Below are 17,479 nucleotides of genomic sequence, written 5' to 3'. Positions count from 1 at the left end.
TTCACCTCTTTTCTCCTTCATAATCATCAGTTTTAAAGTGGTTTTCCAGTCAACGCGGTATCCAGAGGTAACCAACATTGTAGACTATGCTACGTATTTGAGTTATTGCAATCACCTTTCTAAAATAATGGGAGAACAGTGGGTTAGAGATAGATAGATAGATAGATAGATAGATAGAGAGAGATTTGTTGCCATCAAGATCACAATTAAATTCATATCAAATGCACAAATGCTTTGTGTATATTCACACAGAACAGAATTTCCGGTGGCAATGTTTACGTCTTTGAAAGTATCAGAAGCGTCCGGTGTTCAAGGCAGTGGGAAGCTAAGAAAACACATTTGAACTCGTAAAAGATTACCCTGTGATTTAATGTCATCTCTCTCATTCCCTCCTCAATCGCTTGTCCCCCCCCCCTCTCTCTCTCTGTGCGTATGTGTGTGTGTGTGTGTGTGTGTGTGTTTAACAGAAGATTCCAGTAAAAGCTTGATGACCAGATGTAAACTGTTATGCACAGAAAGTGCTTAGAACTATTGGATAAATGAATAAAGAGTCATTCTGTGTCAGCATATCTGTAGTAGTAGTAGTAGTAATAGTAGTAGTATAGGGACTGGCAATTCATCTGCCTAGACCTCAAGGCCTTTTTTATGTCTCCAGCGAATCTTCATCTAAACTTCTTTCATTTCATTTTATTTATTTATTTTCTTCTTTTGTTTGTTGATGTTGGGCCGGGTACGCAAGTACACGTAAGTACACTTCTTCATATTACATAATCAAACATTTTTTCTGTTAAGATGGTGTTGGTGTGAAGGAGATTTTTTAACGTGTTTGTATTTTGTGCAAGTTAACTAACATAGGTTGGTAGTGCATTCCATATTTGTGCAATTTGGTTAGCCAATGGATTTTTTCTAAGGTTGCTGTTGCAGTGTTCTAAACAAATTTTCTCTACTGAGTTCTTTGTACCATCATAATCCGACATTAAAAAAAATATATGTCTAGCATTTACTGTTTTACATCATTTAGGTTATTTAATGTCTTAAAAGTTTCGATCAAATATCTTCTTAATCTTCTACCTTTTACTGAGTACAGATTTAAGTATGCAAGTCTTTGTCTGCTCTCTGTGAATAGCCTGTCTCAGTCCTCAGGCTCTCTTTATAGATCTCTCACTGAATTTTTTTTTTTTTTTTATGTTTTCATTCATTCCCCTGACCCCCCCCACCCCCACCCCCCCCCAAAAAAAAAGAAAAAAAAAAGTCTATATTATCTTACAATCTGTTCTGTCTGAAATCTGATTCATAATTCAGTATGGTTAGGAATGAAGTGTCCTGCTCTGGAGGCAGTCTCACCAGACTTTATTGAAATTATGTAATTCAGCTTAGAGACATGTAAATTTTAAAAAAGAGCAAGAGAGGCTGGATAGTATTAGTGCATCATATGCACCAAGGGCACCACAGAAGCTAAAAAATAAGAATAAGATAGAAATAAAAATCAACACAAGCAGGCTTCCAGCATGATGTACCACCACAGTCAGCTGACATGGCACATAGTACTGACATACATGTACACAAACAGTATCCACCACAACCTCATTCTGACAAAGTACATGACATGTAAACACAGTATATACCCAGACTCACACACCATTTCTTCAAGTCCCACTTTCACAAAAGTATGTTCAAAATATTATCACAATGATAAGATACTATTAGATTGTAACCACACATATTTGATATGCATACTTAAGAGACTGCATTATCATCAATTCAGAATTGTGTCAGCAAGTCATGAATGTGTGAGTGTGTGTTTGTTGATCATGCAGTTGGAAGTGCAAGAACATCCCCTTACTCACCCACCCCCCAACTCCCCCTGTACACGCACACACAGACATACACACACACGCATACACACAGAGATGGAGATGCACCTCAGTAACTTAATTCAGTTTAAAGTCCTGTACATAGTCTTCTATTCAAAATCAGAAACACAATCACTGAATCAGAAACTGAGAAAGTGAAAAACCAGCCGATGTGCTCATGTAGTGGGGCCACAGCCCATCTGAAGAAATCAGTTCATGGACACTCTGGAGAGCTCACATCACTGCACTGAAACATGTACTGATGTAGTGTAGATCCATACATAAATGAAAAACAAAAGCATGCATGCAGACCTTGGAACTGGCTTCAGTCAGCGGGCACAGACGCTCACAGCTAAACACAAATTGACAAACATACACTCACTCAATGATTGATCATGATATATCACACAGTATTTGTGACACAGTGACACACACACATGCACACACACACACACACACACATACACACACAAGAGATACCACACACACACACACACACACACATCACACATATTCTGAATGAAGATTGATTAATTGAAGCATCTCTTAGATGTGATCAGCATGGTAAAAGAGACTAGAAATGGCTTGAATATTGAAATTACTTCCGATCTGCAGTTTTGGCTTTGATAAATGTGTATGTGTGTGTGTGTGTGTGTGTTTACGTGTTCGTGCAGACAATGGAGATGACTCAGATATGACCAGACAGGGTCACTACAGATGGTCATGGTCAGGGCACAGCACATCCAACTCTTCCCAGTGTCACACCACTGAGCCATGGGGGACTCCCTGCCAGCCATCAATGTGGATCAGCTGACACACTCCGTCAACACCGCCATCCATGGCAACCTGCCTCCTCTGCCTCCCCTCCCCCCTCCTCCCCGTGCTTCTGTGTCCTCGGCGGCTGGGGTTGGGGTTGAGCATTCTGAGGGGGGCAGTGGGAGGATGGTCCCTGTGTCAGTGTCCGGACTTTCCAGTGTGCCCATGTTCAGCTCTCAGCCAGTGTTCAGTGTGTCGGCCCAGTCACCACAGGGGTCAGGTATGTTTCCAGACGTGCGTACATGCTTATGAATGTGACTGTGTATGTGTATGCAGTATCAGAAGTGAATTCATATATATGATTTTGTCCAGATGCAAACGTGTGTCATTTTTTTGTGTGTGGTTTTTTTTTTTTCTTCTTTCTTCGTGTCTTCATATTTAATTAGTTCATTTCATGCTTTTATTTATCAGTTTATTTATTTATTTATAATACATTCATTTATTCATTCATAACTCTTCGTAGGTGATCAGTTTGTTTCATGCTTTTATTCATTTATTGATTTATCTGTTTATTTATTTTTATTCATTTATTCATTCATTCATTTATTCATTTGTTTATTTCAGGCAGCAGCACCCTCCCTGGTCTGTCTCCCTCTGACAGTGACTCCTTGATCCCTACCCATCATCACCACCACCATGACCGCTCTGTTTTCACACCCACCGACCTCCCTGTCTGTCGTTGCCCTGTTTCGGCTTCCACCCAGACCATCACCACCACCACCACCACCACCATCACCTCCACCACCACCACAGCACACCAGACAGTGGATGTGATCAACACTGTGGTCAGCCCCAGTGTCAATGGTGGTGTATCATTGTTACCAGCAGCGCCGTTGTATCCGCCTCCCGTCAGCGTCAGTATCTGCAGCGGTGTTTATCCACGGCCGTCACTCCCCCCTCTGCCATCAGCTGACTGGCAAGTCAGTGTCACGACAGGCAGTGGTGTGATGTCATTGTCCACACTTGTCCAGCCGCAGGGTAGTGTCAGGTCCGTGTCACAGCCACTTGCGGTCAGTGAGGGCAGTGCTGGTCCACATGCAGCACGGACAACACCACCCCAAGGGGTGACCCTGCCGACAGCAGGCCCCATGCTGATCATGTTCTCCGTGCGACTGCCCACACCAGAGACCAGCATGGGTCAAGGTAAGGTCACCTACATGTACACACAGGTATGCTGAATGAAGGCGCGATGGAAATGAATTCATTACTTTGATTAGTCTGGCGCCTAGTACTGCAGCCTATGGGCCTGGTTGGCCTTTGGGAACCATCCCAACGACAACTGTCCTAAAACCCTCTTGGCAGAGAGAGTGGGGATGTAACTTTGGCAAGACACTCTCCACTATAATCAAATTCCAGCTCAGATAGTCTGGACAGCAGTTGCCTCCTCTTCTGTTCTGATGGTCATAGTCGAACTTGACTGAGTGTCATGCAGTTTAAGAAATGACAACTTTTCCTGTTGAATTCTGAGTGTCTTGTAAGTGTGGGAATGGAGATTGTAGCACAGTAAACACAAACTGAACTTTTGAATTCATGAAACTAAGACAAGAAATATTGTAAACATGTTTACATCAGATGTTAGCGGTAAACTGATCATCAAAAGAGGGCGCTAGTCAGGGATGCAAAGGGGAGGTGACCTACTTCGGGCGGTTATCGGCTGTAGCTACTTTCGTTTTCTCCTCATAGGCGGGTAGTAGTTTGCACAGGACAGGAATCAGACCCCTGCCGGAGTCTGCACTAGTGGGTCACAGTAAGTATGTTACTTAAACATAATTTTAGGAAGAAAATTTCCTTTTTGAGGCATACTTGGAGCATTGACAGCCCTTTTATATGATTACCAGAATGTATTCTGAGAGATTGTCCAGGCTGGGGAAACTGTATTGGTTTTGCTTTTGTGAAACTAGTTGAGTGGTTATTATGATTAGCTCACACCCACAGATGAGTTCGATTTTTACATGTCTATGAACTCAACATTCTCAAGCAGTCGTTATGCATCCATTCCTCTTCAACACAGCTGAGGACACAGTATATACAGTGTGGAGTGATGGCCAAGATGTAACGTGTCCGCCTAGGAAGCGAGAGAATCTGAGTGCGCTGGTTCGAATCACGGCTCAGTCGCCGATTTTTCTCTCCCTCCACTAGACCTTGAGTGGTGGTCTGGATGGTAGTCATTCGGATGAGATGATGAACCGAGGTCCTGTGTGCAGCATGCACTTAACGCATGTAAAAGAACCCATGGCAACAAAAGGGTTGTTCCTGGCAAAATTCTGCAGAAAATCCCACTTTGATAGGAAAAACAAATAAAACTGCACGCAGGAAAAAAAAAAGTGTGGCACTGTAGTGTAGCGACGCGATCTCCCTGCGGAGAGCAGCTCAAATTTCACACAGAGAAATCTGTTGTGATAAAAAGAAATACAAATACCTTTCATATTGCAAGGATTGGCATGGCTATGCTGTGGTGTGTCAGGCTGTGCATAGTATGCACACTTCATTGTCAGCTTGGAAATCAAGGGTGGCCAGAATGATCACTTCACTGTGCAGATAGAAAGAAAAAGTTCATTTTGTGGGGCATCACTGATGACTTATGATGTAAGGGATGATTTCTTTGTCCATGTTTGTACTATGTGCTGGTGTGTGTGTGTGTGTGTGTGTGTGTGTGTGTGTATTAGTCTGTGTGTGGGGGTGTGTGTGTTCTTTAGTTCAATGTCTTTTACTATGAATGATAGTGGATGAGAAGAGGGCGCAAAACTTAGGGAGGGAAAAAATAAAGTCACCATTCTAGTGTCTGCATGTATGTGATTGAGAATGTACACTGTGTAAGTGTCAATTTACACAAAGTCTGATCATATACTATAGTAATTAGTACACAATGAAAATAACTAGGTGAAGTTGTGTGTGTGTGTGTGTGTGTGTGTGTGTGTGGGCGCGTGCGTTCATGTGTGCATGTGCTTGTGTGGATGTGTGTGTGTGTATGTTTCTGGTCTCTCTCTGTGTTTGCAGGCAACAGACCGGAAGGGGTGATGTCGTTGCCAGGCCCTCGACTTTCCCCTCTCCCTCCCCTCCCTCTTCTCCTGCCCCTCCTCCCTCCCCCACAAGACGGTCGCCTCCCTGCCTCGGTGGTCTCCTCTTTGCCCGCTGGTGCTGCCAGTGGCCTCCCCTTGCCCCACCTGCCCATTCAGCTTTCCTCCTCCGTGTCCTTGCTGCCTGTGGCCCCTCACACATCTGGAGCTGCTCACACTAACAGTGATCTCCCTTTGCCCATGCCGCTTCCAACGCAGCCACCTGTGTCTGGTGGGGTGGCCCCTTGCCCACTACCTTCCCCTTCTCCCGCCACCTCTGTCATCATCCCTCACTCTCCCTGCCCCCCAGCCCCACCCACGTCTCTGTGCACATCAACCTCAGAATGGCAAGCGACTGCTTGTGTGTGCTTACCGCATTCTGTTGCCGATATTGTTCAGGGTGGTGCGCCCTTGACAGTGTTGTCTACAAGCAGTTTCCCCTCGCCCAGGGTTCAGCTGGGGCTTCCTTTGACATGTGTGTCCAGCATGGACGGACCATCTTCCAGCAGATCCAGTGGTGTTCCTGCTCCTCCAGTTCAGAGTGGTCCTTCCTTGATGTCAGTGTCAGCTGGTCATGCGGCCTTACCTCCCCTTGTTCCCCGACCGTCGCTGTCAGCGTGTGGGGAGGTTGTGTTGGGGACAAGGCAGGGGGAGGGTGTGGTGACCTTGGTGCAGTCGTCACCCTCTACCCTCGCTGGAAGGGGTGTGCTGCCTGCAGTTCCTGGGAGTCGCCACCCCTCCTCCTCCTCCACCTTACCACTGCCTGGGTTCCCTCCCTTCCCACCCCTGTTGTCATCATCTCCGTCAGGGCCTCAGCGGTTTCTTCTCCTCCCCCCTCTTCCTTCTGTGCCCCCGTCCCTCCCCACAGTGACGTCCGATGGAGGTCTGACCATTCAAACTGGTTTGGTGAGTTGTCTGACCCCTGTCTCTGCCCCTCTCCAGTCTGCAGGGATGGGGCAGAGTGGTGTCCCTTTGCCTGTATCACAGGTATCCCTGCCCCACAGCTGTGCACCCTCAGGGGCTTGTGGCGGCGGCAGGATGGCCTGGACTTCAGGCCTCGTCCCCATGCTGAGACACCCCCCTCCCCTCCCTTCCCAGCCTCCTCACACCTTGTCCTCTACCTTCCTCCTGCCCCCTCCCCCTCCCCCCCCTTCTCCTCCTCCTCTGTCCTGCACTGAGATGTTGGACAGTTCACCGTCATCAGTGGCGGTCAATGTGGCTGTGTGTGTAGGTAAGGGTCCCCATTATCAGGTGGGGAGCGCGGGGCGGGGCAGGGTCAGGATGTGTGTGGAGGAACCTCCTGCAGACGGCAGTGCTGATGATGACACCCACATGTCTCCCCATGTCCGGCAGCCTGCATCAGGGGTCAGCCAGAACCAGGCCGTCGCTTCAGCTGCCATGGTCAGCGTCGGCGATGATGACCATGACATGGTGGCGGCAATGAAGGAGGGAGATGCATCGGAGACTCCACCAAGGTCCGATGTCAGGATGCCTGGTCAGGGCTTCCTGAGGTGTACAGGAGGTGCGGGGGGTGGTGTTCCTGTCAGCCGCCTGGGTTCTTCTGTGTGTCATGTGTCACACCCACCCTCATCTCTCACTGGTGTTACTGCCCACTGCTCCCTGCAACCCCTGACCCCCACACTGCTCCCCACACTTCCCCCCGCACTCCCCCCCACATTGTTCCCCGCACTGCCCCCAGTGGTCAGCTGTGTGCCCCCGGTGACCCTGACCTGTGGCCATGGTGGGGGCGTGGCTGCTGCTGCAGTCTGTCCCCCCTCCTCCCGCACCCTGTCAGCCATCCCTGACGTGTGTCACTCTGTGCTGCCCCCTGGCCATGTCCACAATTTATCACTGGATCCAGGGGACTGTCAGTCCAAAGTTAGTACATCTGATCATCCCTCTTTCATGGGCAGGTCAGGAAGGGTGCCGGAATCCAGGTGCTGTGGATGTTCTGCAGATCTTCAGTCAGGGCTGGTGGCAGGTCCTCACTGTCATGTTTGCAGTGCTGACAGCAGCGGCAGTGGTGGTGGTGGTGGTGGTGGTGTGTCTTCCCCTCCAGATAAGACTACTGCGGCGGCAGCAGTGGTGTTGGGCGGTCAGTTCCCCAGCAAGATGTTATCAGCACCGCCACCACCATCCAGTGTTGGTGAAGGGGGAGACATGTCATTGTCAAGCACATACATGATCTTCCACGACTCCGACGTTGCGGCCACCAGCCTCCTCCACATTCACCCACCACCCTCCTGTCCCTATCCTTCACCGTCTGTGGAGCTGCCTCCCCTACATCATCAGGGAACTCTTCTGCAGTGTCTGCCATCTGGTAACATGGAAGGGCGGAAGGCGGCAGCTTGTCAGCACCATCGGCCTCTGGTCCGGGACAGTGTCGTGTTGACAGAACCGGTCCATGGCCACTGTCCCTCAGGGCCGGCCACCTTTGGCATTCCTCAGCGTGATGTTGGTGCCCTGCACGTCACAACCACAGGTGTTTGTTTGTTTTTGTTTTTCTCAAATCATTCTGCTCCAGGTACAAATTAACTGGTACCATGAGTGCTCCCCCTGTGGACCAGGTACGTGTATTCTCGTAACAACAAACTGTTCTAATTTTGTTCTTTTTTTTTTTTTTTTTTTGCTGCCCCATAATCTGCACCGTTTCACTGGTATTAGTCCCACGCCACTCATTTAGATTCCCCCATACACGGCCACACCCAGGTTCATTCTTGCTTGGCACATTTGGCATTCCAAACTAAGTTTTGCTGACGGATTCTGGAAGCATGAAAACAAAGCTTTGCTTGACCAATTAGATCAACAATTCTTCATCTATTTTTGTTGTTTTATTGAACCACCCTGTGGTTTTTTTTTGTTTTTTTTTCTGCAGTGGTCTCATGTAGTGCTGGTCTAGGGGAGTTGTAGCAGGCATGTAGCTGTGGGGTAGAATGCGTTAACCCTCTTTCCCCCAAGCTGCTCAGCACAAATCACCCATGAAATCCCATGCCAAGGGGAATAACTTGCGGTTATGATAGTGGGTAATTATAAACATTGATTAAAAATATAATTGCCTTCTTTTGTTGCACATATTTATTTTTCCTGCATTCTACACATAATAAAGTTGCAAAAGAATTTTTGTTTCCAGGCTCATGTTGCTTTGTATTTATACACAAAAAAATAAAAGTGCAAATTTTGATGGTCAACTTTGAAAAAAATTCTTTTAATTACGGTATGATTTTCTTTGAAACAACTTAACAAGTTTATCTGGTCTGCAGTGCCTTCTAACACATCTTTTTATTCTTTTTCTTACTCAACTTGAATTGCAACAATGAACATGCTGATTTTCATGTTCTTTTCATTTTTGAGGGATGATGTGTTTTCCTATGATGGTCGGGAGAAAAACAACAGCGAACAAACAAAAACAAACAACAAACCTAGCTCACATGTAATTTCTCCATAATGAAAAGAAATATATAATCCATTGAACTAGCAAAATCAGGAAGATCGTGCATAATGCCAATAAGTGTCAGTTCAATCAGTGACTGACAGTATTGATTCCGACAGTCTGGCAATCAATTCATGATTTGGGAGGTCCGGCAGTGGATTCAAGATTTCGGGAGTCTGGCAATCGATTCACACTTATGTACCGACTACACTTTCAATATCGGTAAAACTCAGTCAGTGGATGTCTAGGTCACTGAGCATGTTCGACTTTTACAAAATTCTCATGCAGAAATCATCATAAGAACAGTCATTTGGTTTATGCTACTACTCTTGACAGTCATCAAACTCATCTTGCAACTTTGAAACTTCAAAACTTTAGCAGAACTTAACCAAATCAGTAATATATTTCCATTGAACTAGCATAATCAGGAAGATCATGCAGAATGTTCGGGTGTTATGCTGCAAGCCGCTATTGGGCGAGTATGATGGATAAGAGTTAATGTTATTATTCAGTCACTATATTGTATAAAAACAAACACTTTCAGATTCAGTTTTTTAGATAGTATTTTTGTTTAATCATTACATTGTGTTAAGAACAGAAGCACATGCAGTTTTTTTTGTAATAATATTTTTATTCCATTATTACATTATTACATTGTAATTGGTATAAAGAACAGAAACACATTTAGCGGACAATTGAAAACAAAGAACAATGATAGCCAGGAAAAAGACCAACAAAGTACAGAAACTCAGTATAACAGACAATCCTAATACATTTGAAACTGGTCCCAGCATGTAGCAGTTGTACATATAATGTATATATGCATATTATGTGGAAAATATTAGCTTACATGATGTCCTAGACATGTACATTATTATCATTGTTGTTACTATTTTTTAATTGTTTTTTGTTGTTGTTGTTGTTGTTCATCACAACGACAGGTGCTGGTGCCCACCAGGTCAGTAGTACAGGTGATGTGGCCCCACTACCCTCCAGTGTGTCCTCCAGCCTGAGGATGGTGCCCTGTCAGTTTGCCTGTGGGCATGCTGACCACAGGGTGGTGGACTCTGCTCACCTGGTCAGAGAGGTGGGGGGGAAGCTGCCTGTGGAGTCATGTGCCGCTGGCTGTCGCTTCCCCGCAGGGAGCGCCAAGGGTCTGGCTGCTGTGGCCCAGCCCCTTGTCTCGGTGCCGGAGACAGCGGCGGCGGTGGTCCCTGGGGTCCAGTGCGGTCAGTTCACAGCTGTGGTGGAGGAAGGGGAGGTCAGCAAGGCGCCCCCTGCCGTGTCCTGTGTGCCCGGGATGGGCTGCTGCCAGTTCCCCCCTACCACCGATCCCCCCCATCTCCTCCTCCTCCCCGCCTCCAAGCCTTCCTCTGTGTACTGTGGCCGTGACCTTGACCCTTGTCAGTTCAGCAGCGGCAGCATTGGTGGTGGTGGTGGTGGTGGTGGCGGCAGACCTGAAGACCAGCATAGCAGCATGCTCCTGGCCCCCACCCCCACCCCTACTCCCACCCCTTCCTCCAGCACCACCCACCCCACCCCACAGTGCCAGTTCTCATCATCAGACCCGGCCCCTCCTGCTCCCCCACCACCTCCTCCTCTTCCTCCTCCTCCCACGCTTTCCCACCTTCACCTTCCACTCCCCCTGCCCACCACCTCCACTACAGTCATCATCACCACTCCCACCTCTTCCCAGTCCTGTCTGTACCCTGCCGGCCTGAGTGACTTCCCCTTCACCTCCTCCTCCTCCCTCCTCCCAGCGTCCACCTCCACCTTTAATGTCGCATCCACCACCACCACCACTACCCCTACCACCATCACCGCCACCAGTGATGTGCCTCCCGCTCCCCACTACGCCCCCTCCCTGACCCCCACAGCCACCACCACCCCCTCCCTGTCGGTGGATCCCAGCAGTCAGACAGCAGCGGTGCTTCCTGCCGTGGGGTATTCCCCACCGGGCCTGTCCAACCATGGCTTGTCTCCCCACCTCTTCAGCCCCCTGGGGCTGGGGGTGCTGGAACCACCACCACCGCTGCCTCCCTCGTCCTCCTCCTCCTCCTCTTCCTCCTCCTCCTATTCTACCAGCACAGAGCTGACGAGGGGTGTGCAGGGGGTGAGGTGTGGTGGTGAGGTTGATGAGGGGACTGCTGGTGTGGTGGGTCTGTCTGCTGTCTCCACATCAGGTATGACCCCTGGCTGTGTTTATTGGCTTTTCTTCATGTTACTTTTTTTTTTTTTTCGGTTAGAATTTGATAAGTGGTCAGGTCCTTGTGACTTAGTATTGAAGGAAAACACTGCTCGTAAGTTGCAACTCATAAGACTGATAGAACTTAATATATAATATAGTTTAAGTTGTACTTAATATGTGTCACAGTTTGTGTGTGCATGTGTGTGTCATTTTGTGTGTGTCATTGTGTGCGTCAGTTTCAAGAGTTTATGTGTGTGTGTGTGTGTGTGTGTGTGTGTGTGTGTGTGTGTGTGTGTGTGACTGTGTTTTTGTGTGTATACATGTGTGTGTGAAACAGAACATACACAGGAATGGAGACAAACTGAAGAAGAGTGACACTGGCTATGTTCTATTAGTGTTCAGTGTTTGTCCAATGATAAAAAGTATCCCATTTTATAATACAGATATATTCTAGTTTTGTTGTTGTTTTTTTACTCTCTTTCTGTCTCTCTTGAAAACATTCTGTCTGCATTGTGAATATAGTTGTTTTGAACTGTTTTCCGCATGTTTCAGCATGAGCAAAAGTCTCATTTTGACCGTAGTCACATTGTTACCCCTGAGAGAACCATGTTTCCAGTATGATAGGTGTCCACAGTTAGAGAACTGCTGGTTTCCAATAGGGCAGTTCCAGTATGATAGAGGTGAATAGTTCAGAGAGCCATAGGTTTCCAATATGACAGGTGTCCATAGTTCAGAGAACAGTAGGTTTCCAATATGATAGAGGTCCATAGTACACAGAACCATAGGTTTCCAAAATGATAGAGGTCCATAGTCCAGAGAACAATAGGTTTCCAATATGATAGAGGTCCATAGTACACAGAACCATAGGTTTCCAATATGGTAGAGGTCCATAGTCCAGAGAACAATAGGTTTCCAGTATGATAGAGGTCCTTTGTTCAGAGAACCATAGGTTTCCAATATGGTAGAGGTCCATAGTCCAGAGAAAAATAGGGTTTCCAATATGATAGAGGTTCATTGTTCAGAGAATCATAGGTTTCCAGTATGATAGAGGTCCATAGTCCAGAGAACCGTAGGTTTCCAATATGACAGGTGTTCAAAGAACCATAGGTTTCCAATATGACAGAGGTCCATAGTCCAGAGAACCTTATGTTTCCAGTATGGTAGAGGTCCATAGTCTAGATAGCCACAGGTTTCCATAATGATAGAGAACCATAGAACCATAGGTTTCCAATATGGCAAGTTTTCAAAGAAAACCAGAGAACCATAGGTTTCCAATATGGCAGGTTTTCAAAGAACCATAGGTTTTCAGTATGATAGAGGTCTATAGTCCAGAGAACCATAGGTTTCTGACGGGTGTCCAGTGGTGTGAGCCAGTCTTTCTGTAGGAGCAGTGACCCGCGGTGACTATTGAGGATGCTGTCATTTTTTTTCTTTCTGTAAGCAGTGCTGGACATGCTGCTGCTGAAAGCAGACGTCCCCTCCATCCACAGAGGGTCAGGTGACAGGACGACCTTGACCTCCCTGCCTGAGGTCACAGATATGGCGCACACTGCTGACACCCAGGACGGCGGTCACAGTGCTCACAGGACCATGCAGGTGTGGAAAATGGTGGCCTGTACTTTTGAAATGTCTGTGGTCTTTTGGGAAAATAGTGACGTGTAATTTCAAAACGTTTGTGGTCTGCTGGGAAAATATTGGCTTGTAATTTAACATTTGTGGTCTTTTTGGGTAAATGATGGCCTGTAATTTTAAAACATCCGTGGTCTGTTGGGAAAATGAAGGCCTGCAATTTTAAAATGTCTGTGGTCTGTTGGGAAAGTGAAGGCCTTTGATTTCAAAATGTCTGTGGACTGTTGCAAAAATGTTGGCTCGTAGTCAAACCTCTGTGGTCTGTTAGGAAAATGTTGGCTTTGAGTTTTAAGATATCTATGGTCAATTGGGAAAATGACAGCTAATAGTTTAACATCTGTGGTCTGTTGGGAAAATGTTGGTTTGTAGTTTAACATCTGTGGTCTGTTGGGAATATCACAGCCTGTAATTTTAAAGCGTCTGTGGTCTGTTGGGAAAATTTTGTCTTGTACTAAAACATCTGTGGTCTGTTGAGAAAATGATGGCCTGTAGTTTTAAAATGTCTGTGGTCTGTTGGGAAAATGGCAGCTTGTTTAACATCTGCGGTCTATTCGGAAAATGTTGGTTAGCAGTTTAACATTTGTGGTCTTTGGGGAAAATGTTGGCTTGTAGTTTAACATTTGCAGTAGGTTGGGAAAATGTTAGTTTGTAATTTAACATCTGCGGTCTGTTGGGAAAATGTTGGCATGTAGTTTAACATTTGTGGTCTTGGGAAAATGATGGCCTGTAGTTTTAAAACATCTGTGGTCTGTTCAGAAAATGTTGGCTTGTAGTCTAACATTTCTGGTCTGTTGGAAAAATGTTGGTCTGTAGTTTATTTTATTTTATTTTATTTTATTTTATTTATTATTATTTTTTTTTGCTGCCCCATCATCTGCACCGTTTCAGTGGCATTACTCCCATGCCGCTCATTTAGATTCCCCCATACATGGCCACACCCGGGTTCATCCATCACAGTTCCAGCGTCGGCAGTCCGAAGTGAACCATCGGTGTTATGTCACCAGGAGGCCACACACCAGAGGAGACCCTGCACTGCTGCTGAGTCACTTCGGTGGTGTTCAGTGGTGCCTGTTCTGATTTAACGTACTTCTTCTTCTTCTTCTGCGCCCGTGGGCCGCAACTCCCACGTCCACTCGCACGCACACGAGTGGGCCCTTACGTGCATGACCGTTTTTACCCCGCCATGTAGGCAGCCATACTCCGCTTTCGGGGGTGTGCATGCTGGGTATGTTCTTGTTTCCATAACCCACCGAACGCTGACATGGATTACAGGATCTTTAACGTGCGTATTTGATCTTCTGCATGCATTTACACACGAAGGGGGTTCAGGCACTAGCAGGTCTGCACATATGTTGACCTGGGAGATCGTAAAAATCCCCACCCTTTACCCACCAGGCGCCGTCACCGTGATTCGAACCCGGGACCCTCAGATTGACAGTCCAACGCTTTAACCACTCGGCTATTGCGCCCGTCATTTAACGTACTTAGGACACCACCTACTAAGCCCCCTACTAACGACAATAATGGCTGGCTTAGTCGTGGAGCCAGACTGAGAGAGCGTCCCTCCCAGAGTGGAGACCGACACCACATCCTTCAAACAACAGCCTCCCATGAATCTGCCGACACTGAAGACATTAACAAGACTCACCTCAAGCACAGAAGTGGAGGGGTATCGAAACTGAGGTCACCATGAAAGCAGGGCATGAAAGGCCACAGTCTTTGAGACTGTTTTGTTTATATTGATGATGATGGAGGAGGAGGAGGAGGAGGATGACGATTTTGCTATGGAGGTCCATTTTGGTTTGGGACTGCATGACAAGGCTGTACTCTACGCTTTCTGTCATGATGATATCCTGGCGTTAACCAGGCCCGAGAGATGCAGACAATTGCAGTGTTGGTCAGGTAATTAAAGCAACACACCCAAAGACGTATCCTTGAAGTGGATGACACTTGACTGTGTGGTCCCAGTCTCCCCATTTAAGCCTGCAGCACACTTAACTCTGGGTAGGAGCCAGTCATGGGATGAAAAACCCACCTCTGTTGGGATTCAAACCTTCATCCTTCCAGCCGTCAATCTGCGACACTTCCCCATGGTGGCTGGTTTGGCCTGTAGTTTAACATTTGTGGTTGTTGGGAAAATGATGGCTTGTAGTTTAACATATGTGGTCTGTTAGAAAATGATGGCCTGAAGTTTTAAAACGTCTATGGTCTGTTGGGAAAATGTTGGCTTATAGTTTAACATTTGTGGTCTGTTGGGAAAATGACAGCCTGTAATTAAAAAAAAATCAGTGGTCTGCTGGGAAATAGTAGTTAAACATCTGCAGTCTGTTTGGAAAATACAATACAATACAATACAATACAATACAATACAATACAATGCAATGCAATGCAATGCAATACAATACAAATTACAATACAATACAACACATTACAACACAACACAACGCAACGCAACGCAGCGCAGCACAGCACAGCGCAGTGCAATGCAACACTTAAAAAGAAACTGTTACTGATGCAGTTTGTGCTTTTATTTTTTGACTGATAATTGTATTAGATGTGTGCAATGCTCTTTGCTGTGTCAAAGTTATTTTATTGGATGTCTTTGAATTCTGAAACATGTGCTGTATGTCTCTGTAGTGCATATTTTGTGTCTGCATTTTGAGCTGGACACATGACTACATGTGAATTTTTCCCAACAGAAGGTAAGATTGACATTACATGAAATTTGACAGAGACACATGGAATGAGATGATAAAGTAGACATGACATGTGACAGAGACACATGGAAAGAGATGATAAAGTAGACATGGCTTGTGACAGAGACACGTGGAAAGAGATGATAAAGAAGACATGACAAGTGACAGAGACACGTGGAAAGAGATGATAAAGTTGATATGACATGTGACAGAGACACATGGAAAGATATGATAAAGTAGACATGACATGTGACAGAGACATGTGGAAAGAGATGGTAAAGTAGGCATGGCAAGTGACAGACACGTGGAAATAGATGATAAAGTTGAGAAGACATGTGACACAGACACGTGGAAAGAGATGATAAAGTTGACAGGACATGTGACAGAGACACTGTGAAAGAGATGATAAAGTTGACATGACATGTGACAGAGACACTTGGGAAAAGATGATAAAGTTGACATGACATGTACCAGAGACACTTGGGAAAAGATGATAAAGTTGACATGACATGTACCAGAGACACTTGGGAAAAGATGATAAAGTTGACATGACATGTACCAGAGACACTTGGGAAAAGATGATAAAGTTGACATGACATGTACCAGAGACACTTGGGAAAAGATGATAAAGTTGACATGGCATGTGACAGACACATGGAAAGAGATGATAAAGTTGATATGATGTGTGACAGAGACACTTGGAAAGAGATTATATAGTTGACAAGTCATGTGACATATACACTTGGAAAGAGATGATAAAGTTGACATGACATGTGACATATACACTTGGAAAGAGATGATAAAGCAGACAAGACATGTGACAGAGACACATAGAATGAGATGATAAAGTTGACATGACATGTGCCAGACATGTGGAAAGATATGATAACGTTGACATAACATGTGACAGAGACATGTGGAAAGAGATGATAAAGTTGACATGACATGTGACAGAGACACATAGCAAAAGAAGATAAAGTTAACATGACTTGTGACAGAGACACATAGCAAAAGAAGATAAAGTTGACACGACTTGTGACAGAGACACATAGCAAAAGAAGATAAAGTTGACATGACTTGTGACAGAGACACATAGCAAAAGAAGATAAAGTTGACACGACTTGTGACAGAGACACATAGCAAAAGAAGATAAAGTTGACATGACTTGCGGCAGAGACCCATGGACACCACAACAGGACCACGGGGCCAGCAGGGAGCCCCTCATGTTGGTCCCACCTGTGCGGCTGGCAGCGGGATCCCTGACGACTTGCTGGTACCATCTGCTTCCTGTCGTCAGCCTGTACCTGTCTTCAATGGCCAGTGTACGCTTGTCTCTGTGTGTGTGTGTTAGATAAGTTACAGATGATAATAACAATAATAGTACTCACGAGGAAGAAGAATGATGATGATGATGATCATCATCATTATGATAATTCAATGTGTATAATGCCTTTCCTTGTAAAACATGCTCATTTGTGCTGTACAATAGAAAATTGATGTTTAAAACATGCATTTAAACACTAAAATGACAACTTCCATAATAACCTGACAAAGATGTCAAACACTAACAATAATTTATCAGGACCTCACTAAGTGTGTTGGGTTATGTTGCTGGTCAGGCATCTGCTTTGCAGATGTGGTGTAGGGTATATGGATTTGTCTGAACGTTTTGATGCCTCCTTGAGTAACTTAACCCCTAGGCTGCCTGCATGACGAGATAACTCGTCATGGCAAGCATGTATGCTTCGCTGCCTGCATGACGAGATAACTCGTCATCGAAATATTCTGACTTTTCCCTGCTTTGCATTCAG

General features: G+C 45.8%; 1 protein-coding gene across 2 annotated transcripts in view; it reads left to right on the top strand.

Annotated features, from left to right (window-relative positions):
- The first annotated feature begins 245 nt into the window (after positions 1-245).
- LOC143282839 (uncharacterized) overlaps positions 246-17,479 on the top strand; it is a 28,563-nt gene continuing 11,329 nt past the window's right edge. The window contains exons 1-7 of one of the 2 annotated variants that reach the window (XM_076588666.1): positions 246-347; positions 2,528-2,889; positions 3,234-3,812; positions 5,667-8,207; positions 10,097-11,338; positions 12,788-12,939; positions 16,843-16,990. In XM_076588666.1, the coding sequence (XP_076444781.1) occupies positions 2,628-2,889; positions 3,234-3,812; positions 5,667-8,207; positions 10,097-11,338; positions 12,788-12,939; positions 16,843-16,990 (4,924 nt within the window). In that variant the 5' untranslated portion in view covers positions 246-347; positions 2,528-2,627. Of the gene's footprint in view, positions 348-384; positions 745-2,527; positions 2,890-3,233; positions 3,813-5,666; positions 8,208-10,096; positions 11,339-12,787; positions 12,940-16,842; positions 16,991-17,479 lie in introns of those variants that run through there. The other variant, XM_076588667.1, reaches the window with a different exon arrangement.

The sequence above is a fragment of the Babylonia areolata genome, chromosome 6 (genome assembly GCF_041734735.1).
Source record: "Babylonia areolata isolate BAREFJ2019XMU chromosome 6, ASM4173473v1, whole genome shotgun sequence".
NCBI lineage: Eukaryota > Metazoa > Mollusca > Gastropoda > Neogastropoda > Buccinidae > Babylonia > Babylonia areolata.
The sequence above is the reverse complement of the archived record's forward strand: the minus strand, read 5'-3'. Positions and strand labels throughout refer to the sequence as shown.